General features: G+C 38.7%; 1 protein-coding gene across 1 annotated transcript; it reads right to left on the reverse strand.

Annotated features, from left to right (window-relative positions):
* Positions 1-809: 809 nt before the first annotated feature.
* Positions 810-26,104, reverse strand: POLR1E (RNA polymerase I subunit E). The gene is made up of 12 exons (XM_032214317.1): positions 25,927-26,104; positions 25,524-25,627; positions 24,290-24,366; positions 21,454-21,539; positions 20,219-20,274; positions 18,430-18,574; positions 17,104-17,211; positions 15,205-15,301; positions 9,259-9,392; positions 8,219-8,300; positions 6,863-6,994; positions 810-4,077 (listed from the first exon to the last, which is right to left on the reverse strand). Exons 1-12 carry the CDS (start codon positions 25,988-25,990, stop codon positions 3,930-3,932), a joined length of 1,233 nt encoding a protein of 410 aa, XP_032070208.1. The 5' UTR covers positions 25,991-26,104; the 3' UTR covers positions 810-3,929.
* Between the last annotated feature and the right edge of the window lie 1,170 nt (positions 26,105-27,274).

Genomic DNA, 27,274 nt, shown 5'->3' on the forward strand with positions numbered 1-27,274 from the left:
TTTCAGCAAAATAATAACGTGTACACTAGTGTAGATCATTCCAGGAAGAGCTGTAATTATGTTAATACCAACATTGCCATAATATGATGATGCTGGATTTAAAATAAAGTCTTAAAAAATGAGAAAATGGACTTCTAGAAGCAGCTCCCAGTAACTTTAGGGGCTGCTCAGAACTTGAGCATAGTAGTATACAGGAGTGGCAAACTAAAAGTATGCTGTGCCTTTGTAAGCATTTAATATAGGGGGCCCTCGACTTACAACTACTTGTTTAGTACCTATTTAAACTGACAACAACACTGAAAGAAGTAACTTAGCACCATTCTTCACATAATCATTGCAGCATTCCCATTGTCACGTGATCAAAATTCAGGCACTTGGCAAGTGGCTTGTATTTAGTTGCCGCATTCCGGGATCAAGTGGATCCCCTTTTGCGACCTTCTTGCAAGCAAAGTCAATGTGGAAGCCGGATTCTCTAAGCCATGTGACTAACTGCAGTGATTCACTTAACAACTGTGACAAGAAAGGTGGTAATGTAGGGCAAAACCCGCTTAATTTTCTTGGTTAACAACATAAATTTGGGCTCAACTATGGTCCTACGTCAAGGACTACTTGCATGTAACAATTTTCAAAAAACATTCCTGCGCAAGATGTTTCCCAGAGCTCATTGGTCTAGATCACAAGTGTCAAACTCAATCCTGACTTTTTTGCCTTTGCCGAGCTGGGGTGGATGTGGCCTGTGCGTGACGTATCTGTACCACAGGCCGCCAGTTTGACAGGCCTGGTCTAGATTTTGGTTGATTGCCTTTTAACCTACAATAATCTTAGAGGAAGCAAGATATGGCGACTCAGCAAGTTGATTTCTTGGAGAGTTTTTAATGAAATTCTCAAGGTTAAGTAATGAAGGTATTTTAAAGGTACCAAAGTGAACTGGCCTTGTCATTTTTCTTTACTTCACAGAGCTGGTACCTGTTTTAACAGTTAGGTGGCAAGCAATAATGTAGTAGGTTAAAATCTCAGGACTTTGAAGACTAATCTGGGTCTGTCATACAACTGCAATTAAAATAAGTGTTCAAAATGAAAAGGGTGTGATTGGTGCCCTAGTAAAATAGAGTAGGGGTGTCAAACTTGATTTCATTGAGTGCTGCATCAGGATTGTGTTTGCCCTTGGGTGTGGCCAGCTCAACATCACTCATGCCGGGGGGCCCTATGGCGGCCCGAGCACTTTGCCAGCGAAAACGGGCTCCCAAGCTGTGTTTTCAGCTGCAATGGCATATAAACTGGGGGAAAAAACCTATTGACTGTTTTCAGAGGAGACTGAGGGTCTCTGTTGATCTGAAGCCTAGACAAGTCTACTGTAGTGTGTGCTACCACTATGCTGCATTTGTAGCATGGAAATAAATCTCACTAGCTCTTGGTTGGTAAGCTCTAATTGATCTCTGGTAGAAGAATGGTCATGAGCACTTGATTAGGAGACAATAGCATTTTGGTTTATTCAGTTACATCTTATCGTCTATTGTCAGAACATGGAACAGTGCTCTTGAGATAACCAGCAGACCATAATAACACACATTTATATACCTTTGTGTTTGAATGGGGCATAGAATCTTGCCTTGCACCAAATATAGAAATCTCAGTCCTGTTCACTCGTCATAGCAGCTTGGGTAGGATCTTGGATTACTTCATTTCTTTTAAGTTGAAGATGCCAGAGGCTGAACCTGGACAAAGGAGGCTTTGTACTACTTAGTTTCTCCTTTGTTGTGTGAGTTTACAATTTTACAGTTGCCCATTCTTTTCTAGAAAACAGTAAAAACAGGCGGCTTTCAAAAAGCAGCACGGTTTAATGAGAGAAAAGAGAATGTCATCTGCACATGGACTTATGGTTCTGTTATCTTCATAATGTATGGATAATTGTAAAAAAAGAAAGCATTTTAAAAAGGTGTGATCTACAAATAGCATGGTTTTATAGAAATTCTTTGCAACTCAGTCTGAAATCCTATGCACACGTAGGAAAGTCCAATTGTTAACTATTCCATTTTGGAATAAATATGCATTGGCTTAAGCTGCAAGCCAGCAAAATAAGCAAGCCAGAAGTATTTTTATAGGGCTGGATCCAGTTTATCAGGTGGAGAAAGCATTTCCCTGAGTGGGAAGTGGGGAAAACTGCCAGTTGGGCCTTCTCTCTGAAGCCCGTTTTCCAGTTCTCTTAAGACTTCTTAAGTAAAGGAGTAGGTAGAATGAACTAGCGCCTACTGTTCAGGATCAGAAACGTTTTACTTAATACAGCTTTTCTAACTACCAACACAATTATGAATTCAATATTAATATTCCCAGTACAACGTACTCTCTCATGAGTTTCAATTATAGACAAGTCATTGACGGTTCTCAGTCCACTGTAAACAATCAATTGAATGTCTTATTAACACTTAGATGCCACTAACTTAATTGCCTCAGTTCTTTGACTTCTAAACTTCAATTTTATACACACACCTTGTAGTAAACTTTGCTATACTCTCACTTCCAGACATGAGACTGCACTGTCAGCAATAAAGTGCATTCGAGCCATAGACCACTTCTTAAAGCATTGTAACTTAACTGGAATTGACCACTAATACGTTTTAAGCTTATAACTGGGCTGGATGATAATCTGGTACATTTTGTTTAACATATATCTTGTTAAAAGAAATTCAAACTATTCTTTGAAAAGTTTTATAAAGGGAAATATGTGTAGTACAAAATAAAAAAATATTTTATTTTAAATGCAGATATTTTGCTGATTTATTTTTTCCTGATACATTATGGAAGGCAACAAGAGGCAAAGGGTTTGTGTATCTTCAATTAACTGCACAATGAAGAGAAATTCTTAAATGTTCTGCAAGTTGTTGGTGTGTGAGAGAGATGGGAGCCAGGGAAGTACTCAGATACTGCATATGCCTCCAAAATTCAGTTTATATGAACGTGGCTTTATTAGTACTATTTATAACTCCAGCCCACCATGGAAAGTTTAAGCTGCACGAAGGTTAGTTATAGACCAATGTCAACCAAATATAATGTGTGCATGTAAATGTTGCTTGTCTGTTTATAAAACATGGTTCAGCTTATAAGAATTTTGACAACAGACTGGGCATTAGGGAAAAGGAATGTAAGGTACAGTGTGAGAAGGACCAAAGAGACAGATGATAGCTCTCCAGTCTTAAAAACCAAGCAGTCTTAATAAATAAGTCTGGATTGCTATATCGACATTTATTCAGCTGTGTTGGCTAGAGATTATGACAGTTGAGGCCCAATATGTTTATAGGTGACCAGATTGGAAAAGAATAGTGTATCATCGCTCTCCTTTATAGCAACCACTTGCATTCCATGTCCTGATCACAGGTAAATTGTGTGATTTTAGATCATTCACCTTGTTCAAACTCTACACTGCTTTAAAGAAACAGTTGAAACTACAACTGCATTTCTATTTAAAAAAATACAGTAAGATAAAAAGCTGAAAAGAGCCTAGAGCTTTAGAACAAATAGTTGGGAATGTTACAACAAAATACATAATTAAATGAAAATGAGTAAGCACAATTTTTTTTTTTTAAAATGTTTAGTATTACCAAAAACATAAGGAACATTTTAAAATATTTAATGTTAATGTTAAATATTGTACATATTCAGCCATGCTCACATTTTAACTATTTTACATGGATGGAGGAAACTATTGCTTATATGGCTGTTTTGAACCAAGATGCCAAATGTTCAAATATCACAAATGACAACATAGCACTTTAGTAAAAGTGCAGATCTCTGCTAAAATACCTCAAGAAACAAAAATGTATAAACTACAAGTACAAATCTCTCCATTCCTTTCAGGACAACAAAATGGTAGGTCTGTTCAGATGATCCATAATTTGTCCAGTTTGTTTTAAGTCCTAGAGGAAAAAACATTCTTAAGTTAATTTTCGTTTCCGGTTGCGTGCAGGTATCTTCTGTGCAGGTAAAGGCAAGCATAAGGTCCCTAATTTGTGTTCTTCAAATCCAGAGAGATTTTTGCTTTTGCTGATCTTCAGTCTCATCGCCTTGGCAATGTCAAGTATTCTGCATTAAGAGAGAAAATGTCAGTTAGAAAGACTGTTCTCAAAGAGTGTCTTCTTCTTTCTTCTTGTAGTAGTCTTCTCTTCACAGTTTGTGACTTTGGCTTTTTCCTGTTCCTTTCCCTCCTTTGGCTGTCAGATTACAGCTGTAACTTACATTCTAAACTCTTTGGGCTAAAGAATTGGGGTTTTTGCTGATGCCAGCAAACTTCTTTCCACAAAGCAAGGCAACATGCTGATTGAATCAAGAACCTATCACATTTGAAGAAAAGCCAAGCCTCCAGCCAGGCTTTCTGACCGGAGGCTTCCTGATGAATTGGACGGTAAGCCTCATCTGATGGCAGTTGTAGTTCAACACAGCTGGAGATTGGAGAAGGCTGCCAGAAGCAACGACATTCTACCCAAAACATTTCTGAAAAACGGAAAACAAATGCCCTGCATTCCTTTAATGCAGTAAAAAAAAAAAAACCCACCATCTTATTTTTGCTTTTTGTTTTTGCACTGAACAGAATTACATCATTCCCCCACAATTCACCATTCACTTCTTGCATGAAATACAGGTAGTCCTTGAGTTATGACCATAAGGGAGCATAACATGGGTTGGTCATAAAGTGGGTTGACTGATTTGATTTTACAATTATTTTTTTGCAGTAGTCATTCAGTGTTTTCCTATGAGGTGGTAAAACCAGAAGCAAATGCTGTCTTGGGGCAAAACTGTCATAAAATGTGGCCACTGCAAATACGGCCTGGTTGCTAAGCACCTGAAGTGCAGTCAGGTGAATACAGGGTGGGTCCAACTTTTGGAACTTCAAATCTGGGTAGTAACTACCCCCAGACATGGGAATTTTGAATGGTCAAAGACTACCTGAATGGATAGGTCAAGCAACATGGCACTTTTTTCGTCACCTAAGAGATGGGAGAGGTTGACTAAGTCTGGCTGAACTGAAATTGCTGATAGAGGGTAAATATGTCACAACTGCAGTCAGTCACTGACCACACTTTTCATACCCCAACTCAGGACTTTAGCCTGTTCAACTACATCTAGGATTTATATTGTTCACGCTCTCACTCAATCTCTCTTGGACAACATTTTCAGTCAGTTTTCAGCATACTTTATAGCCTCAAGAGTACTTCCTCTGCACTCTGCCAAGGAGCTTACTGGAAGCATTTACTTTATGACAGTCAGATCAATAACCAACTAGCAGGTCATAAAGGCCATTTCACTCAATTACAAACACTAAAAGGGATGAGCGTAAAGTAGGATGCAGTCAGATGTGAGGGGAAGTTATTGGCAAGGGAGTTCTGTCTGTCAGATGTGAAGAGGTATAGGTAGACTTCGTTTAGTGATCACAATTGGAACCAGCAACTCAGTCATTAGGCAAAGTGGTCGCCAAGTGAAACAGCAACTAATGATGTTACATCAGCTTTCCTTTGCTTAACAACCGCCCAAAAGTTGTAAATGCAATAATTGGCTGAAACGTGACTGCATTGCAACTGCAAATGGTCCTTAAACAAGGCAGTCACTAAACAAAGACTACCTGTATGGCAATATGGCGATAGGAATGTAATCTGCATGCGTTCAGCAGTTGTAGGGAGGGATGGAGTCAAGAGAATGATCAGTCTGGCGTCATTACACTCCCGTAACGGTCTTAAGTCCAGCCCCTTTCGATTTCCTTTGACTCAATTTAGTGCTAATTTAGTGTTGATTGTTAATTGACTAGATTCTTGTGTAAACTCTAGGCATGAGCAATAAGTCATCTTAATTGGAACTTAATGTGTGAGACCAATAGCAGCCCTCTTTAATTATCTCTATAGGCACATATTACCAATTAGCATTCTTGATTATCTTTCCTAGCTATTTATGTGCTTTGTTGATGTTAAAGATGGGATCTGGGATTTGACGTGGCTTTAAAGGGAAGTTTCAATGGATACTTCATTACTGAGACTTTGGGTGCTGATGCTGGATAACCAGCTGGGACAGGCTGGTTATCCAGCATCAGAAGAAAGGGGCCCCTTTTCCTACCATGCAATATTGGTTCATAGGAAAAACGTAGCACACTGATCTTACGAAAATAAAATGTGTTTCAGTCAGAACTTCCAAGGATTACTTTCTAACAGTTATATGACTAAAGGTGGAATATACACTGTATCAGAGTATTATTTTATTTTTCTTCCAGGAATGAATGTTACCCCCTCACGTAGGAGAAAACAGAATTTGTACTAAGGGATACCTTAGTTAGGGTCTATACTTGCTATCTGTCCTGCATAGCTCTTGTTTGTCTCCTCTAGTTCAATTTATAATCACACTTAATGTGCCCCATGGTAGATACTGAAATGAACCAGCTGTTTTGGCCTCTCCTATTCTTAGCCTTGTAATCTGTCTACTCTGGTGTTCCAGAAACAATATATACTGTACAAGACCAAGGAACTATTTTAGACGTTCATTTGTTGAACTTAACCATCAGGGTGTTCTTGAAAAAAAATCCATTAATTTTCTCACTGTTCCTAAGGATTTGGGGGGGGGGGGGGGAGGGTGTTTTCCCTTTTAAGGGAGAAATGTCAGCCAGATTCCTAGGAATGTTAATTACAACCCCTATAATCCCCAGACAAATGACTGCAGAACCTATTGAATGGAAGATATAGGCATTGTAGTCTAGAACATTTGGAAGGCTAGTTCCAAAATAACCGGGGAGCCTAGACACACCTCAAAAGCCAGTGGAGCCCCTGAAGTTCTTAGCCCATTAGTAAGAAAATAGATTAAAAAAATACAATTGTGCTGTTAATCATACTTGTTTTCACGTAGTTTCAGATCTCGCTGCAAGACTGTCAGATTCGTTTGAAAACGGTCAATATGCAATGCCAGGGCTATCGCATATGCTGTTATCTTAACTTTCATTGAAGCTGAAATTAGATTTTGTATCCTGAAATACAAAATGAGAGAAAAAAAAGGATAAGAAAACCATGATAAAAAAACTATGCAACTTTGCTGCTACATATTCTTTCCACATCCTCCTACAAAGCAGCAAAATAAAGAGTCGATGGTTTCCTATATTCCACACAGTATTTTGTCCCAGCAGAATACAAATTCAACAGTCTGTATAATGCAAGCATCTCTGTTTTAGATGCTTCATTTCATATTATTATTCTTTAATTGCAATCTATAAGTGGATTACCTATAGATGTGGACTTTGCATGGACAAGTAAAATGTAATATGGGACTCATACAAAATATACAGCATGTTCCTTCACATCAGTGTTGACTCTTAGAAAATGGCTGGACCAGTAAGTCCCTGCAGTTTCCTTGGCTACAGCTACTTTTGTGTCCAAGTCATGACCAGAGCCACATGATCTCATTTCTAGCCTGGTGCCTTTAACCTCTTCACCAAACTGGGTCCCAGGAAGATTTCCAATAGTTACAGAATGGAGCTTTAATGTTCTGCACAAAATCTTCATGCCTAACAATCATGATTTTTTGCCTAACAATGATCATTTACACATTCCACAACTCTTTAACAATCCACCCAGAAAAGCCCAATTAAAAACAGCACAAAACTATTTTTGTCAACAAAAATAAGGCAGCTTGAAAGGGAATAAGACATTTATTGCTTATCATTTTATAAAACCTTTTTTTTCTTAAAATGGGAGAGGAAGTTGCTTAGTAAAAACAGACATAATCTTAATCCTGAACCTTGACAGTGCACAGAGCTGGGAGATGGTACTCCTGAATAATGTTCCCTAATATAGTGCTTTAATGATAAAAGGTCTCCCTTCCACAGTATTATTTAAAACACATTAGACAAAAAAAGAAAAAGAAAAATAGCAAAATATTATATAAATCGTTTTTTATTCTCATTGTTTCCTTATATTCTCTCTTTTTAAAAGAACAAACATCTGTACATTTCAGTTAATTGCAACTACAAAGGATTTCTGAGCAGTTTCTTGGCATGATCCTCCTGTATGAAATATATTTGAAATAAAGAAACACATCTACTTTCTATTGATTTCAAGAATTTTTTATATGCTACTTCTGATCCTCTTTTAGGCAATGCTGTATGATTTAATAAGTCTCCTAAGAATAATAAATCAATCTATTCCTATTTATACATTTTACTAGCCTTGAAATCAAAGGGTTGGGTTTTTTTTACCTGCCATTGCCATAAGACAGTGCTGTGAAAGTTTTCACAAGCTTGTTGCTGATGATATCTGGACAAGTGGGGCCCATGGCATCTACAAATGGAAATAAAAAAAGTTAGTGTTCTAAAATCCTCCTAATCTCCAATCTAAATAAGAATCAGAATGACCAGAGGAGTCTGCATTCTACAAAGTCGAGACATTGTAAACAAAGCGAACACTGGACACAGAAAACATACAGAATACAAAATCCTAATATCAAATTTCATTTTAAAAACAACAAACTACCAAACATAGCTGAGATTACAGCACATTGGTATCATTGCAGAAGAGCAGAATGGAGTTCAGTAGGATCAAGAGGGGGAAGAGAACTCAATCCATTGCCCTCTTCACAATTAAAGGATGCACTACCTATACATTTTAAAGAAATCTAGAACAGGGGTCTCCAACCTTGGCAACTTTAAGCTTGGAAGACTTCCAACTCCCAGAATTCAAAGATGGCTGGGGAATTCTGGGAGTTGAAGTCTGCCAAGATTAAAAGTTACCAAGGTTGGAGATGTGTTTAATTGCCAAGGTTGCAGATATGTTTAATACACCTAGAAGATGTATTAAACTGCCTGAAAATTATACAAATCAAATTACATTAGTCTTTCTCCATTTGGAGTGCCTGAGGTGATCTGGCCTCCATTTCCAGCTAACTGAAATTTCTAGGAATCTGACGTCAGTACATATGGAAGGCAAAAATAACCACCTCAGCACTTCCCTTTTCTCGTTTAATTTAAGGATTAGGCACTCTAATTAGCCAAGGTGGTGCAGTAGTTAAGGTTTTGGACTAGGACTGGAAATCCTGGTTCAAATCCTTTTCAGCTAGGCAAGACTAATGGCTGATTTGGGGGCAATTCCTCTCTCTCTGTCCATTCTACCTCACAAATTTGTTGTAGAGAGAAACGGGAAGAGGAACACTGTACAACTGAGCTTCTGGAGGACACCCAGTATATAAGTCAAATAAATAATAAAAAAAATACTTGGTATCAGAGAGGGAAAAGATCCTTACGTTTCTTCTTAACAACCTTTTGTGAGATCAGCTTGACAAGACAGTCAAAAAACCAGAGGCAACGTGCTTTGTGATCGTAACTCTTCTTATCCGAAGGCATGGATTTAAGTTTGTCCAAGACAAAGGAACAATAGCTAAGCAAGACATAAAAGATTTATCTTACATTTTGAAAAGCAATTAGGAGGTAGCTAGCAAGAGCTGCAATTTCAGCTGCTGTTGATTTCACAAAATTCTGTGTGGATTGAAAGCAATCAAGTTCATATTAACAGAAACCATCTCCCTTTCAACAGAAAACAGCACAATAGCAGTAGTAGACTTATATACCGCTTCATAGGGCTTTCAGCCCTCTCTAAGCGGTTTACAGAGAGTCAGCATATTGCCCCCAACAATCTGGGTCCTCATTTTACCCACCTCGGAAGGATGGAAGGCTGAGTCAACCCTGAGCCGGTGAGATTTGAACCGCTGAACTGCTGATCTAGCAGTAGCCTGCAGTGCTGCATTTAACCACTGCGCCACCTTGGCACAATCTATATGTATTATCTGCTTCAGTGTAGATTTTGCTCAGATTTAAACAGGTGGATCCTAAACCTGTGTTTCTGGATTTAGAAGTATTGGAACAGTAAATGTATGTTCTTCCTTTTTGTTTTCTTCTCTTTGCAGCTAAGACATAACCTTCTTTTTCACATAATTCCTTTTTTTATACACTTTCAAGTGTACATCCCACCCACTTACCCACATAAAGGCATGTTCCCCACCCCCCAAAAAATTAAAAGGTGGGGAGCGATAGCTGAGAAGTGTTTGATTTGTTTTGTATACAGTAGGACCCATGTTCAGTCAGTGGCACCTACAGGTAGTCCTCGACTTATGACCATAATTAAGCCCAAAAATTATGTTGCTAAATGAGAAATTTGTTAAGTGAGTTTCGCCCCATTTTATTACTTTTCCTGTCACATTTGTTAACTGAATCACTGCAGTTGTTAAATTAATAACCTGGTTGCTAAGTGAAACTGGTTTCTCCCATTGACTTTGCTTGTCGGAAGATTGCAAAAGGTGATAGTGTGACCAATGTTCCCTCTAAGCTGCACGGCTGCGCACATGGAAAGTAAACACCGCGCAGCAATTTCCAACTGTCGCACAATGTCATTTGCCAGACACGGACTGCAGTCTGCAGAGTGGCCGCACAATCGCGATTGAAACCCCTGCCAGCTAAACAGGAGTGTTCAGGTGCAGCAGGGCAGCAAAGTGACTGGGTTGAGGACTTCAGGTGGCTCTAGCTTCCTGGAGCAACTATTTAGAGGGAACATTGCAGGGGTGGGTTTCAAAAATTGCTGGAACCTACTCTGTGGGTGTGACCTCCTTTGTGGGAGTGGCTTGCTGCCCATGTGACTGAATATGAAATTATGAATTAGTACAGTCCAAGTAGCTATTCAGAAACTCTGGCATTGAAGCATGCAAGTCTTAAAGCTGTCAAATTACAAGATCCTTGCCAGTGGTGGATTTCAAAATTTTTTGGAACTTCTTCTGTAGGTGTGGCCTGCTTTCCGGGTCCACTGGTGGAACCTCTTCTAACTGGTTTGGTAGATTTGATGAAGCGGTTCTACCGAATAGGTGCGAACTGGTAGGAACCCACCTCTGGAACATTGCCCACAGCTTCCTTCGCACAAGTTTAAGAGGGCTAAATTTGCCTTGTTAGGTGGGAGTGGGAGTGATTGGCCGAAACTCACTGAAAGACAGTTCCGTGTCTTTCTGACCCACGTGATTAATTCAGCCTCTGAGATAAACATATTGTGTGAAAGCAGCTGGCTTCCCTTCCTCTCCAGCATCCGTGCTTCTATTAACACATAAAAGCCCACAAGGGGTGGGGGTGGGGGCTGGTCGCGAACCAAGAACGAGCCAACCAAGCCGAGTGGGGGTTGCTCCGCAGAGAGCAACCCACGCTCAAGAGAAACGTCTGCAGTGAGCCTCCTGCCTTTGCTTTCTACCTCTCCGCAACGAGGTAGAAAGCGAAGGCAGGAGGCTCACTGCAGACATTTCTCTTGAGGCTACCCACCTGAGGCTCGCATTGGCAAATCCAGGGCGGCACGGCAGCGATCCTAAACTCCCACCTAGAGCACGCGCACCACAGAATCCAAATGCAGAAAGCAGGTTCTGTTTCCTTGTGCATCTCTCTCTTTCAAAGAAAACCTTCCTTGTTCTACCTCTCCTGCAATCTCAGCTATCTTTGAGTCTCCAGCCAGTCAAGTGACATCGCATGATATTTGATAACTCATTGGGATTTTCAAAGTCATTAAGAATATTTTTGCTTTTAAACTAATTAAACTTCCTATCTGTCAGTTTATCTGTGCAATTTTGTTGGATATTTTAGATCACTAGTTACTATCACTAGTTATATGTAGAATTGTCTCCAAGAGTTCAGTAGTAGTAGGTTACTGAAACCACCTGTGTAGTGAGGAACAAATTGCCACAATTTTTTAAACAATCAGCAAGCATTATTGAACAGACAGGCAATAAATCCTTGAGTTTACAAATTAACGATGGAAGAAAACTGTTAGATGTGAATGAGATGTGAATGACTTTATGCATGGGGATTTTAATCATTTTACTCATTTAAAATAGCAAATTGCATATAATACATTAAAATGAAGTATATCAAGTGAAATTCATTAAAATGAAGTATATCAAACATTTACTATTTTAATATTACCAGTATTAAGTGCCATTTATATATTCATTTCAAAGCTCTTTTTTATTTAATCCAAAATGAATCTGGAAAGATAACTGTAGTGAGTTTGCTTTTGAACAAATATTTCTAAATTTATTCATTTACAATTTTATTTGTTTTAAAATTTTATTAGTTTGATTTGATATAACACTAATCTCGTTGTTGTCTTGGGGGACATCTGTGAAAAAAATTCAGGTGCTCAGGCACGAAAATGTGCCGCTCAAACACTATACTTTTCCGCCCACACTGAAAAAAAATTAGAGGGAACATTGAATGTGACCCCAGGACACTGCAACCATCATAAAAGTGAGTCAGCTATCAAGCACCCGAATATAAATCATGTGACCATGGGGATGCTGCAAGGGTCCTAAGTGTGAAAAATGGCCATAAGTCACTTTTTTCAGTATTGTTTAACTTTGAACAATCACCAAATAAACTGTTGTAAGTTGAGGACTACCTGTACAGGAAAGGCTGGCTTGGAAGAGATCCATCTGAAATTGTGGATAATTCTTTCCATTCAGAGAGTGGATAATACTGAGCTAAGCGGACAAATGCTCTTACTGTGGATACGGGCAACCTCTTACTTTCCTAAAAACAACCCGCCTAGAAAGGATGGAGGTGCATATACTGAATTTCAGATGATATTTGATACCAGAAGAATAAAATCATTAAAACCTTAGAGAAATGTTTTCCTGTACATTTTCTTTTAAGTCGTGGCAGACACATTGTCAAAGTGGAAGACCTTAGAAACATTTCTTACATTAATTCCACAAAATAAAAGATAAATCGTATGTGCCATTTTGGGAGCCTTCATTAGGAGGTGCAAAGTACCTCAAGGCAAAAAGCAACAGAGGATCTGCTTTAGATTCTAATGGCTATTCACATGTGAAGTTTCACCTATCACTTGATATTTCAGTCTTTGGTTCCGTCTTTACAAAATGAACTGCTGGCAGATCCGGAAAATCTATCGCCAGAATTCGTTGGTAGCGGAACAGCGACAGCTCCCGAGGGACATAATTATATATTTCTCCACAAAAGAATCCAGAAATGCGATCATGCAAAACTTTTACAATAACAGGTTGCGAGTCGATGGGCAGGATCTGATTGTCTTCAAAGAAATACCATCCCAGATGTTAAAAGCAAGAAGAGACTATACTTTCTTAACTAAAGAGCTTATAAACCACCAGATACAATATAAATGGGAAGCCCCAGCCGGCATTACGGTCACATTTGAGAATCAAAGATTTCGTCTCAATTCTGTTTCGGAGGCTCGAGATTTCTACTATAAGACTTTGAAGGCGGGACTTCCTGATTCACTTGGAAAAGAGGAGAGACAAGCCGAAGGAGAAGGCAAGCAGCAGACCACATGGCTGCAAGATGGAGGGGGTAGCTCTCCCTCTCTCGGAGAAGCAGAAGAGCGGAGATCGAGGATTTAGACATTCCAAAATATTCGCCAAAGTTCTGGATTGAATGGGGGTTTGCGATCTCTCTCCGGTAGAAAAAGCGGAACTGGATATTGGTGGTGTGATATTGGGACTGAATTATGTGGATGCTGAATGTATACTTCACGGGACTTGTATGTCTGAACTTTAATTTAAACTGTCCAGGACTCTAAAGTGAAGAGAGTGGAGATGGTAACTTTACTGAACTTTAGTTGGGGAGGAGGGAGCCAGGTAACGCGGGATAGGTGGAGGGGGAGCGAAAGCCTGATCAGAGTATTTCGAGTTAAAAGGTAAACTGACCTCTGTGTGAATTATTGTTTGAAAATAAGGTTAAGAAAGATTATTTGGAGGGACTATGGGAAATAGTGGTAAACATCAGAGAAGCAAGGTATGAGGGTAAAATGCATGCGGAATGATTTACGTTGTTTAAATGCAAGGGACGAGGGTAAAATGCATGCGAAATGATTTACGTTGTTTAAATCCTATTAGAAGGGAAAGCTTGATGAGATTATTTTAAAATAGAAGGCAAACTGATTCTTGTGTAAAGTATATGTGGAATGATCCATGCTGCTTAATTCTTATTAGAAGGGAAAGTTTGGTGAGATTATTTTGAGCTAGATTGTATACCGATGTCTGCATAAATTTGTATAAATTTTTATTTGAATATAAGGTTAGCTTGATGAGAGTATTTTAAGATAGAATGCTTGTGTAGATTCTTGTGTAAAGTATTATTTGAATATGTGGAATGATTCACGCTGCTTAAATCTTACTAGAAGGGAAAGTTTGGTGAGATTATTTTGAGCTAGATTGTAAACTGATGTCTGCACAAATTTGTATAAATTTTTATTTGAAAATAAGGTTAAGGAAGATGAACTGGAGAGTCTACAGGAGGTTGGGGTAAATAACAAAGAAGCAAGAGACGAGAATAGAATACATATAGAATGATTTATACTGTCTAAACATAAATAAAGATGGGGGGCTGAGCTTAATACAAAGAGTTCTTTTTTTCTTTTCTTTTCTTTTCCTTTTTATAATTTGTAATTTCTTTTTATCTATTTTTTTTTTATATATATTACTTTTATTTTGAATTCATACGATCATAAGATACTTTAGAAGGGGTTTAACAGAGGGCAGTGCCAGGTGTGGGCCCTGGGAAGTCGGGGGGACTAGGGATGGGGATTTACGGGGGGTGGGTGGGTGGGTGCTCATATAGTTTCAATAAGAAGAAGAATGCACTTGTATACGGTTGTTCTTTCTTTTTTTCTTTTCTTTCTTTATATTTTTTTCCTTGGTTTATTTCATTTTTTATTTCTTTATTTTTTATCATATTATAGCTCAATAAGAGTTGAATAAAGGAACACACCAAGGGGAGAGGTAGAGGGAAAGAAGAGGGAGGAGTAAGGAAGGAGTAAGGGGAATGTAAGGAGGGCGTAAGGGGAATGCTAGGAGGAAGGGGAGAAAGGAAGGTTTGAGGGGAAAGGGAAGTAGGGAAGGGGAGTGTTAGAGGGAGGAAAGGAAAGTTGGAGGGGAAAGATGGGGTGTATGGAGGATGGAAGTGTCAGGTGGGGTTGTGAATGATGATGAGTTGTGTTTTCTTTTTTCTTTTCTTTTATTTCTTTTCTTATAGCAAATATCCAGTATATAAGTGACTGTAAAATGGAATGTGAAAAAAAATAAAAAAATAAGCCAATGACAAAATGAACTGCTAACTACAGTTGTGTTTTAAATCATGTAGACTATATTAATAATATTTTGCCTGAATTATATTTGGAGGGTCTTTACCTTTTCTCTTCAGTCATCTTGAGAATGTCAGCTGAGGTTATATTCATGAAAACTGCAGCTGGAGCTTGAAGTGCCTCATATTCAGCAGGTGAAATGACTGGAGATACGTTTAGGATGTTTTAGACACATATTTCTTAGTCATCAAGGCAACCTCAATATAAAGCAGAGGTTTTACACACTAGAGCCGTGATGGCATGCACACGCTGGCCAGCTGACTTCGGCTTTCTTTTGAGGCCATTTTTCGCCCTCCAGAGGCTTCCTTGAAAAACCAGCCTTACAGGCAAACTGGAAGTTCAGGAACAGACTTCCAGTTTCCTCGTAGGGCCTGTTTTAGACCTCCAGAGCCTTCAGGGAAGCCCCCTGAAGGCTCTGGAGAATGAAAAATGGCCCTACGGACAAACCAGAAGTCACTTCCGGTTTGTTCGTAGGGTTGTTTTTTGCCCTCCTGAAGGCTCCGGAGGGCTAAAACTGGCTCTACGAGCAAACCAGAAGTCTGTTCCTGAATTTCTACTTTGCCCATAGGACCGTTTTTTTGCACTCTGGAGGCTTCCGGGAAGCTCCTGAAGCCTTTAGAGGGCCTCTGGGGGGGGGGAGGCTGTTTTCGCCCTCCCCAGGGTCCTATAAAGCCTCTGGAGCCTGGGGAGGGCGAAAAAAGCATGCCAGAAATGGGGGGGGAGCACTGGGGTCACGCGCATAGCATTATGGGTGTAGCATGCCTGCACACGACCACCCTGCGCTCCCCTCGCTTTTGGCACACGAGCCAAAAAAGGTTCACCATCACTGCACTAGAGGATTGAGGCTGGATGCTCTTAAGGATAAAAGAACAAACAGCTGATTAAAAGGAGGGGGGAACCCTACTATTTGAATAGCCACAACTGATGACCATAACTTGAGTCCAGAGTTGTAAGTCATTGCAATTGTTAAGATCATGACCGCACTTAATTTTATGAGTTGTGGCAGATGTTTAAAAAACACCACTGTCAATTAAATACAGCTGTTAAGAAAATATATTTTATCCAAAGGGCATAAAACAGGAAGTAAATGCCAGAACCAGTGGGGGGAAAAAGGCAACCATGTGACTGTGGGACAGAGCAAATGGCTGTAAAGGTGAGCTGGTTGCTAAGCGCCCAAAATGCAATCATGTGACTGCAGAGTATATGTTTGCAGCCATTAGACCTTTGCAATTACATTGTATGTACCTTTTGGGGGTCCACCATAATTTCAAAAATCTGCTAGATGATGATCTGCTAAAGCTGCGTATTACCTGTGTTGAGATTGCCGTTCCCTTTGTTACATTAATCTGCATCAGAGCGCTTTCTGCTGGATTAATTAAAACATATTTTCCTCTATAGCACAGCAGAGCTTTGATCTCAGCTGTTTCACTCATCGGGGCTGCAGTAGAACGTACGTTTTTGAGCTGTTTTCAAACCGGTTGAATCCCACCACTGATTAGGGAAGATTGCTCAACTTGTTCTTAGTATCTCAGCAACATTTAAGATGATAACATACATTCAGTAGAGAAGGTTTTAGAATGAATGTATCAGTGATGTAGCAACTATAGGAGAATACTATCAGGTCAGATTTTTTGGAAAGACAAGAAAATATCACCTTTCTTGTCCAGCTCTGCTCTGTGACTATGATAAAATTCTCTCTCCCTTTCTTGTGTAGGATAAGATTTTCCAAAGGCATTTATGAGTAAGGTAACAATTCTTGGCAATTGTTTCCTTTCCCTAACTGCTGTTCCAATGGTTTTTAGATACTCTTTAGATACAACATAATCACAATAGAACTCATGGTCTTTCTCTTCCATGTGCTCTTCAACAATGAGGGGCATACTTTTTCTTTAATAGTCATGTTAAGGGCCATTCTCTCAAACTTCATTCTGCTCATAAAGGATACTATCTTCAAATTTATAGACGTCCTCTGGAGTTTTAGCATCTTCATGGCAGGGAGGAAGAACCAAGGAGACATCAGCTTTCTCATCTTCTGCTGCATCATGAACCAATGCTTTGAAAACAAATAAAATATTTTATTTATTTAACAGGATGCTTATTTGAAAAAAGTTAATCCACAATCATTAGAGTCTTTCTCAACTTTCTTTGTATGTGTTGGAAGATAGTTCCCATCATTTTTAGATTGCCTTACTGCACTGACATTCAGAAAACAGTTTAGAGAAAACTATTCCAATTAAAGAACTGAAACAAAGGTAAAGTAAAATAATATGAAATAACATGAATGTACAAGATGCTTACTAAACAACACCTAAGAATATTGGCAACATATTAGTTGGAAGAAAGGATGTAAATAAAAATTATAAATAAATAAAACTGTGCAAATGCTGTTCAGAAAGGGGAGAGGAAAGAATTTGGAGTTCTCCTAAAGAGTGAAAAAGAGAATGTCAGGTATAATTTTTCTGGAATGAAAATTCTGAAATGACAATAAGGAATACAATATCTGCATATTATCAATTTCTATGCTTTGTTAGCTAATCACCAATGTTGGTTGGAGGACTCTAAAATGAGAGCTATAATCTAACACATGGAGAAACATCCCAGTTTGGAAAAGCACAGAAGAAAGTTCAGTCACTTATAAACTGAAGATACAAAGGATTTTATTCTAAGTATTTATCTTTGAAAATATGTGGTAGTTGCAGGGGTGTTGTAGGATACCAGAATTTGAAGCATAATGAGGGAAAATCTAACCTGTAGTTTTAAAAGAACCAAAAAGAAATAGGAAATTGAAAGATGTTAAGATATTTTACATTGAATTACACTGGAATATATATATATATATATATATATATATATATATATATATATATATATATATATATATATATATATATATATATATATATTTATATTTTAAAAGTAAGCAACAATATTGACCCATTTAACAAAAAATTAAAACAATAGCAGCAAATATCTGAAATGGTCAAGCAATATAAAGAATCTTTTAAACATTTAGAAAGGAGTCACATTGGTTCAAATAATGGAAAAAATATTTGCGGGCTGCACAGATGGGAATCATATGAAGGTAAATGACAGTACAGAGACCCTTTCTACATTTCATAATTATTTTTAGATGGATGAGACTCATTAGCATGCAATGTTGTCACTTTAAGATTATGCTCAAAATAAATTACATAACCAGCATTACATTAAAAAGAGAGATCTTAGATTGGCTTACAGCTCCAATTCTTTATTTCATGGCTCTAATACCTACCAGCAACACCTTTTGTTTCTATGACATCTTCTGCAGCTTTAATCACTGCTTTATTTAATACCTCCTTTCTGACTTCATTCATTCTCCGAGAATTCAAGGCTTTTCTCTGCTTGTTGGTTCCAAAGGCTTCAATGCAGAGATCTACCTGTAAAATTATCAAGAGATTGCTATATAAGCCACAAAGTGCTACTCCTACTGGATTCTCTTGCAGGTGAAATTCAGTTTTCAGGTAAAAGAACACAAAGTACTAACTATGTTGAGCCCTTTTCTGCCCATAACAAGGCAGTCTAGAAGAACAATACTCCAAACCCACCTCCAAAGTTCATTTTGTGGGAAAGAAAACAGAACACATCAGTTGTCTTCTAAGTAATCGATTATCTTTTAAATTCAGTAAGTTTTTAAAAGCTCTTTTTAACCATCATTTTATAGATAACAGAAATTTAACAGAAATTATAGAATGTATTATTATTTAATTGCAGCCCAATATCCTAGAAAGGTTTCATTTTGGGGATAAGATCCTATTTTCCAGTGAATGAGAAAAATCTCATTTTTCCTTTTACCATTACCATTATCATTTTACTATTACAGTTATCATTTGCATTTTTATTATTAACAATTTGGTCACCAAAAAACACAGGAGAAAAATACAGTGTCAATAATTCAAAGTGCAACATGAAAATAATATACTGTATTTTTCGCACTACAAGATGCTCCGGACCATAGTTTTTGGGAAGGAAAACATGAAAAAAAAATCTGCCTCTGCCTCCCAGTAATTTGCCTCCTTGCAGCAAACAGCCTGGTCAGCTTCAGCACAAGCAGCTGATTTAGCACAAGCAGCTGATTGGTGGTTGGATTGGCCTCCTGGAATACTGCCGATCAGCTGTTCCAAGCTGCAGAAATCGCCGCCACCCATCGCTGCCCGCCACCTCCACGCACTCCATTTTTGGCCTCTGCACGTCCCGTTTTCAGCCTCCGTGTGCTGCCATTGCTGCCTGGAATGGGCCAAAAATGTGGGGCGTGGAGGTGATAGGCGGCAGGTAGTTCTCACTTAACAATGCTAATTGGTATCAGAAGTGCCACTGTTAAGAGACAAGGTTGTAATTGAAAAATCATGTGACTGTACTGCTTAGCAACTATAGTTCCTATTAAGTGACACCTTCATGTGACCATCACTTTTGAATTCCTGATGGCTTCCCATTGACTTTGCTTGTGGGAATCTGGCAGGAAAGGTCATAAATCCTGATCACATGAGAATGCTGTGCCAGCTACAGGTATGATGACCAGTTGTAATTACCACTACCGTCATAAGTTTGAACAGTCAATGAACAAGTGGCAGTTAAATAAGCAGCACCTGTATAGAAAGGCTATGCTCCAAGATTGAGCAATGGTGTCCCATTAACTAGATTTCTTATTTAAGGGAATGAATCAAATGGAATGACCTCAGCATTGATTTGAACATTCAAACTATAAGTGACTAATGAGGGGAGATGAAATATCAATAGAATTTAAAGACTGTGTTCAAGTTTCCATTTTTGAATTAGGCTGGACTGAAACCGTTATCACTGAAACACTGAAATTAAGAATGGCAAGTGGGCCAAAATTCTAGCAAAGAGAAACTACAAGGAGAAATAGTCCAGAATAAGGTCATTTTTTTAAAAAAATAGGGCTGAAAATTTACCCGAATGCTATTATCATTTAAATAGAAAATAAATAAATCAAAAGGCATTTAAATACAGCAAATATATCAAAATAAATTTTCCAATCGTAGTATCCTAGTTGCTTGACATACCTTTTCTCTATAGGATTTAGCCAAATATTCTGACAGGTCATTATCTGCTACATCATCTGTTAAGAACAACATCAGAAGAAATAAAGTAAAAGTCAGACTCAACAAGACTCCTGGTCAATCCATTCATCCATCATGCCAATCAAACAGTATTAAAGCATTCTTGGAAAGATGATGTATTAGCTATCTATTATCAATACGTTCTTTTAAATTCTTCTGGTCAAGGATTATTTATCTATGCTTGGTAGAATGAGCTGAGTTAGTGCATGGCAGATAAATCTGATAACATCTTTTCAGTCACAAATGTTATTAGAAGCACGACCTTTCCTTCATCAAGCAAGATAATTCTCAAATCCTGACTAGGAGATAGGAACAAATTCAGAAATAAAAAAAATCCATGCAGGACATCCTTCCAGGAAGTTACTATTTCCGAATGCAATTTGGGGATTAAAGTTTTAAAATGTTAAATATTCCTTTCAATAGAAAACTAGCATACTAGGAAAACTTGAACTGAAGTTTTCCTACTCTGTGGGTTGCTTTCTATAGATTGGAAGTATTTGGTACAGTAGACCACTTAATTCCATTTGTATTCTGAAAATCTACAACAGGTTTAGCACTGATGTGCTAATATTCTTGTTAAACGTTCAGGATAGTAAGCACTATGTCAGGGGTGTCAAACTCAAGGCCTGCGGGCTGGGGCCAGCCCGTGATGTGGTTGAATCCAGCCTGCGGGACTGTCCTGGAAAATGTAAGGGGCCAGCATGGCTTCGGTCCAGTCTACTCAATGCAAAGAGGAAACATTGGGCTAGCATGGCTTCGGCCAGGTCTACCCAATACAAAGAGGAAACATGCCAGCAGTTTGGGGAGTGGCATCAAGCTCGCCACGCCCTCCCAGTCGGCCACACCCACCCACCAATCCTGACCGAGGACAACCACAGCCCTGATGTGGTCCTCAATGAAATTGAGTTTGACACCCCTGCTCTATGTGAATCAATACAGGAAAATGTCTCCCAGGTCCTGCATAGGAAAAAAACAATATGAAACAGTAAATGACTTTTATTGCTTGTTTGATGGCTGTGTATAAAAAAGGGACACCATCTAGAAGTGCACTGGCTTGTGAACTGTCTTAAGTTATTTATACAAAAATTAAAGGGGGAGAAATAAGTAAATAAATTTTCTGACTCCAGGTAAGCTTGCCAACAATTAAAATTAGAAAAAAGAAACCGTGCTTTACCTACCTGAAATTAATGGCTGCAAGTTGAACAATTCTGCATTGTAGACCTCCATTTTCCCAGAAGGTTCATCTAAAACACCGACAAAATATCTAATGGAAGAGATGGTGTTGAGTAGTTTTTCTTTCATTTTAGAAGCATTTAGAATGGCTAGTTTGGCTTCAGAAGTGTCAGAAATAGCATTTTCCAATAGAATTGTTTATTTAAAAAACCCATTACAACTCTCTTTATATCTTGGTATAATAGAGGATTGCCCATGTAGATGTGGGGAGAAGACAAAGACGTAGAAAGGACAAAGAAAGAAAATTACAAATTAGGCTCGGTTTGCAAAATATTGGATGTAGCACATCAGATTTTGCCACTTTAGCAATAAGAAGTAAATTCATTTGCATTTACTTGTGTCCCTTCTCTTCCCTTCCATGTTACTTTTAAAAACATGTAAAATAGTACTTTAAAATTATTATGAAGTCTCTAAGATTACTTGAAGGCTGAACTGGATAGCAATTTAGCTCTCCTTTCCCCCAGTTTACTAAATCAACTCCATTAGAACCAAATATTATTCAACTCTTCCTAGATTTGTCATTTGCACTACAAATTCAAGAGTGTGGGGAGGGGGAGATGCCTTTGAGTCGTCCCTGGCAACTGCCAAGACAAGTCCATTCAAATTTCTTGGCAAGATTTTGGAAGTACTTTTCTTCAGTGCTTCCTTTGTAGGGCTGAGAGAGAGTCTCAGGACCTAAGGTGAGATTAGAGTTCAAGATCTCCCCGTTTCTAGCCAGATGCCTTAACCACTAAGGAACATCAAAATGATTCTTTATGTGACTTATACTTATTCTTTCCCCTCCTTTTACGTCCCCAACTTTCAGATTGTGCCATCCATAGTACAAACTACTACAGGTAGTCCTCAACTTATGACCACAATTAAGCCCAAAATTTATGTTGCTAAACGAAACATTTGTTAAGGGAGCTTTGCCTCATTTTACGACCGTTAATTTCATAGTTGTTTAGTGAACCACTGCTTAGTTGTTGTTTAGTGAACAGTTGTTAAATTAGCAACATGAAGTGAGGGGGGCAAGGATAGTTGATGCGCAAAATATACATTGCAACGCTTATTGCAAAGCCTCTCAACTATCAAACGACAACCCGGCCTTCACGTGGTGCCCCCCGTTCCCACCAATCGGGCTCTGTCGACCCTTGGGACTGGCGTCCCCTTGGGTATATCCAGCCGAAACAGCTTCCATGGATCGCCGTATCCATTCCTTTTTAGGGCTAAACAATATCGGTTGCCTCAATGTGCAAACATTGCTACAAACAGGGAAGCAGGCCGTTCTCGCTAAAAGTATTTAAAATCATATAATAGCGACTGGCTGCACCACCTGACAACCCTAGCCCAGGACCGAAAACAGTGGCGTCAAATTTCCATGGAAGTCGTCTATACCCACGATGGGTGAAGAGGCGTCAAGTACAAGTACAAGTACAACATGAAGTGAATATGGTTTCCCCATTGATTTTGCTTGCCAAAGGAGACCACACGACCCCAAGACACTGCAACCGTCATAAATATGAATCAGTTGCCAAGCATCTGAATTTTGATCAGGTGACCATGGAAATGCTGCAATGGTCATAAGTGTGAAAACAGCCATAAGCCACTTTTTTCCGTTGTAACTTTGAATAGTCACTAAATAAACGGTTGTAAGTTGAGGACTACCTGTATTTTAAACTGTTAACTTGACTGAATTGATTCAAACAGCCTATACTGTACGTCTTACAAATAAAATTACAAAACCTAAAAAAAAGGAAGTAGACAAATACCATAAAAGAAAACAAAAGTACCATATTTTTTGGACTATAAGACACACCGGAGTATAAGATGCACCAAGATTTTGAAGAGGTAATTAAAAAAAAAAGTTTTTGCCCCTCCAGCCCCCAGGAGCACTCTGCAGGCCTCCAAAACCCTCTGCCTGCCCCGTTTCCTGTGAAAAAGGAGTATGCAGAGAATTTGGGAGGCCTGCAAAGTGTTCCTGGAAGCTGGGGAGGGCAAAAACGCGACCTGTGGGGGGGTTTGGGAGCCACAAAATGGGCCCATTTTTCACAAAAATGGGATCTGCATAGGGTTTGGGAGGCCTGTAGAGTGCTCCTTGGGGCTGGGGAGGGCAAAAACGAGCAAAAAAAGGGCGTGCAGAGAGTTTGGAAGGCCTGCAGAGTGCTCCTGGGTACTTGGAAGAGCAAAAACAGCCCAATTTCTGTGAAAAATGGGCATGCTTTCACTCGTTTTTGTCCTCCCTGTAGAGGAGCACTCTACAGGCCTCCCAAACCCTCTGCACACCCTATTTTCTGCCCAAGATGGACCCATTTTAGCAAAAAAAGGGCCCATTTTTCACTCATTTTTGTCCTCCCCAGCCCCCAGGGGAATTTTGCAGGCCTCCCAAACCCTCTGTGCTTCCAGTTTTGTGAAAAACGGAATCCATGGGGCGGAATTTTGGGAGGCCATAAAATGCTCTATTCAGTGTCTAAGACGCACCTAGATTTTCACCCTCTTTTGTGGGGAGGGGAAAAAGGTGTACCTTATACTCCAAAAAATATGGTATTTGTTCTATTCTGAACAAATACAAGCCTCACTGTAATATATTTTCAGACGTACATTGAAATGGGACATTTCAAGTCCCATCAATCTTCAAAACAGACTTATTTATCACTTTGAATCACTAATATCATATTATAACACTGGGAAGAAATCAAATTGTTACTCTGAAGCTATTAATGTACATATTTATATATAAATAAAATAAATTAATATTTGAAACATTCGTGTGTTTTAGAGATACAGACACATTAATTATACCTGCAAAGATTATTGCATTTTAGGGCTCCTGCACCAAAGTTATTTCCTACGTAAGACAGCCGGTCTGTTTCTGCATTCTGAATGGAAACAAAAAAAGCAATAAGCTATGGATGCTGGTTTTCTAGGTGAAGACATTTTCCAAAAGGTTTTCCCACTTTATCCTAAGACATCCCAGATATAAATTTATTGCAACAATATATAAATGAATGACAAGTAAGCAGTTCTATAGTCTCCTCTAATATTTCCCTCTTTTCCCAGTTAAATGTTTACTAAGCCCAGCTATATAAGTTGGTTTTACTGATTATACTCATTAAAAACTGCCCATTTTTTAAAATAACAATTATATCCTGAAAGCAGTGCAACCTATACATAAGCTCAAGCAGATAAACAAGGAATTAATTACTTTTATTAATTACTTTTGACCCCAGGTCTAGGCAATTACAAATCTCTAAGCTTTTTATTTTGCTGTCATTTTTTGGTATTGTATATTATATACTAAAATTTTATATATCAACTGACTTTTGACACTGTATGTTTTAGGCAGACATTATTACATTTTAATTCTGTAAATTGAAAACAAATGCAATTTCCGCAAAAAGCTACCAGAGGTTTTCAATTCAAAAGTGAGAATTTGATAACAGCAATTATAACTTCATTACTGCACGATGGTAAATTGAGGCTAATGGTTTGTTTCTTCCATTACTTATTTAATATGCATGTACATACTAAGAACAATTTTCAGACTTAATACTCACATATGCAACTAACCCTTGTATGGCCAATAAATTATACCAAAACTACTAAGCAGTGAAAATACATGGACATGAACAGTTCTTATTTAATATATCTCAAACATGTATGCACTTTTAATGGTTCTAGTTGTACAATTTCTTAAATTTTTGTGCTGAAGCAGCTAAAATTCTCAGACCCTAGACTTGGCTTTATACTGTAGTAGAATGACAAAAAGCAATTTGAAAAGATCTTCCATTCCTGGGATTTATAAAAGATAAACCTTCATTTGTGTGACATTAATTCCCCACAAAGCAGACACCTTAAATGGAAATTGGAATTATGGAAATTGGAAATATGAACTTCAAGAGACAGGAATCATTCCACTGCCTGATGATGAAGCTTTAAGTTTCATAACTTAACTCTATTCAGCATGCATGCCATAAATGTAAACAGATCAACATATTTAAATGAACACAAAAACATGGAAGAAGTTTGTATTTACCACAATTGTATAATTCTTCTTTCTGGGATTACTGATGTCTTTGTTTCTGTACAAAGTGAAATTCATATTTTCAGGATTCTTCAGTTTCCCATTTGTAAATTGAACTGAAATTGAACAGCAAGAAAATGAAAAACTCGAGGACTACCTGTACATCCATTGCCCTTGATCAAGAGCCCACCCCGCCTCCCGTTCCTCCTTACTGCCTCTGAACACTCAGTTCGAGGAATCTGAAACTTTTTTCCTAGCCTTTCGTATCATCCCCATCACGCTGCCCACGCTGCCTCTCCTGCAGGACGCCCGGCAGTGTAAACGCAAAGTATAATAAAGCTGAACAGAACAAGAGCCCTGAAGAACAACAACAACAACAATGCGACAGATGCCTCTTCTCCACGGGGAGTCTCACCTAGCGGAGCTCTCTGCCCTTCCTGGGGATCTCCCCGGTAGATCCACTCAACCTCCCCAGCCATGGAAGAAACACGCCGCTACTGCTACCGCAGCCACCAGATCCCCGGAAGAGGCGGGATCAGCTCCAAGGCCTAGCCACACCTCCTTTTCTGGCCACACCTCCTTTCCTGGGCACTCGCTCCTTTCAATTAAGTCTTGCTCGCCACCTACAGACGAGGAAGAGGATATGAGTAGCCGGGGAGAAGTGTTCCAGTTGCTCCTGGAAAGCAGAAAAACAAAGTTAAGGTTGAATTCAAAGTTAAGGTTGAATTTGATTGCTAGTAATTTCAGCAGGACGTCCCTGGAATTTTCTTGGCCACCAGATGACTTGTCCCATTGCCTCCTTCTACCACATTTCTTTCTCTAATTAGAATCTCTTCCTTTGTAGAAACGCGGCTTGATTTTTTTTCCCATACACAATCCAAGGAAGAGTTCTAGGAAACTGCTGCGAGTTCAATTTCCACTCTTTTTAGTTTTGTGGAGTAAGCTTTGTAACAGTCATTCTTTCTTCGGCTATTTCCTTAACTCAAAGAACATATTTTATTTCCTGGGACTGTTCGATTCCCCACCCCCCGTGACCAATGTTTTGGATTCAAGGGACTGCTTAAAACTGTATGGGCAGTGTTCAGTGTTTGAGAAGTCAGTTACCTACCTGAAAAAGTTTTAATCCTCACTTAAGGTCTCATTTTACACAACCCAAGAGTCCTCGTTTTTATCCCTGGCTTTTAATAAGCTGAAGAACAAATTATGCAACATAAATAATGTAATAGGTGTGATTTCCCCTAAGTGTAGAAAAACACTTCGAACATTTTTTTATGCCAAAAAAATCCCAGTGAACTTCAACTGGAGAGATATGAAAAGTAATTTTTAGCAGACTGATCGGAAGAGAAAACCATTTAATTTTCAGGAGAGGTTTATTATCCGATGCATGCTTATCTATAGGATTAAGATTCATATATACAGGCAACAATGTTCTTTAATACCTTTGCTTTAATGCCTAATGCATTGGGTTTTATAAAATGCATTATGCGAAAGCACTTGGGGGAATTATTCTTCCTACATTTTCTCCTTCCAGTATATTCCCAATTTAGGAAAACACACGGAATAGTGCAGGTCTCTGGAATTTCTGGTTTAGTGCTAAGTCACTTATAGACTTTTCATCTGCAACTACCAAGAATCTTTTGTATGCAGCAATCTCGGCTTCTGCAATGGCCAAGGACCGAGCGCACGCCGAACGTCTCTCTCCGATTGTTGAAACTCCAGAGTCTACGGCGGGTTTTGCAAGCCGCGAGTGGGCGATCACTTGA

This window comes from Thamnophis elegans, chromosome 3, assembly GCF_009769535.1.
Source record: "Thamnophis elegans isolate rThaEle1 chromosome 3, rThaEle1.pri, whole genome shotgun sequence".
Taxonomy (NCBI): domain Eukaryota; kingdom Metazoa; phylum Chordata; class Lepidosauria; order Squamata; family Colubridae; genus Thamnophis; species Thamnophis elegans.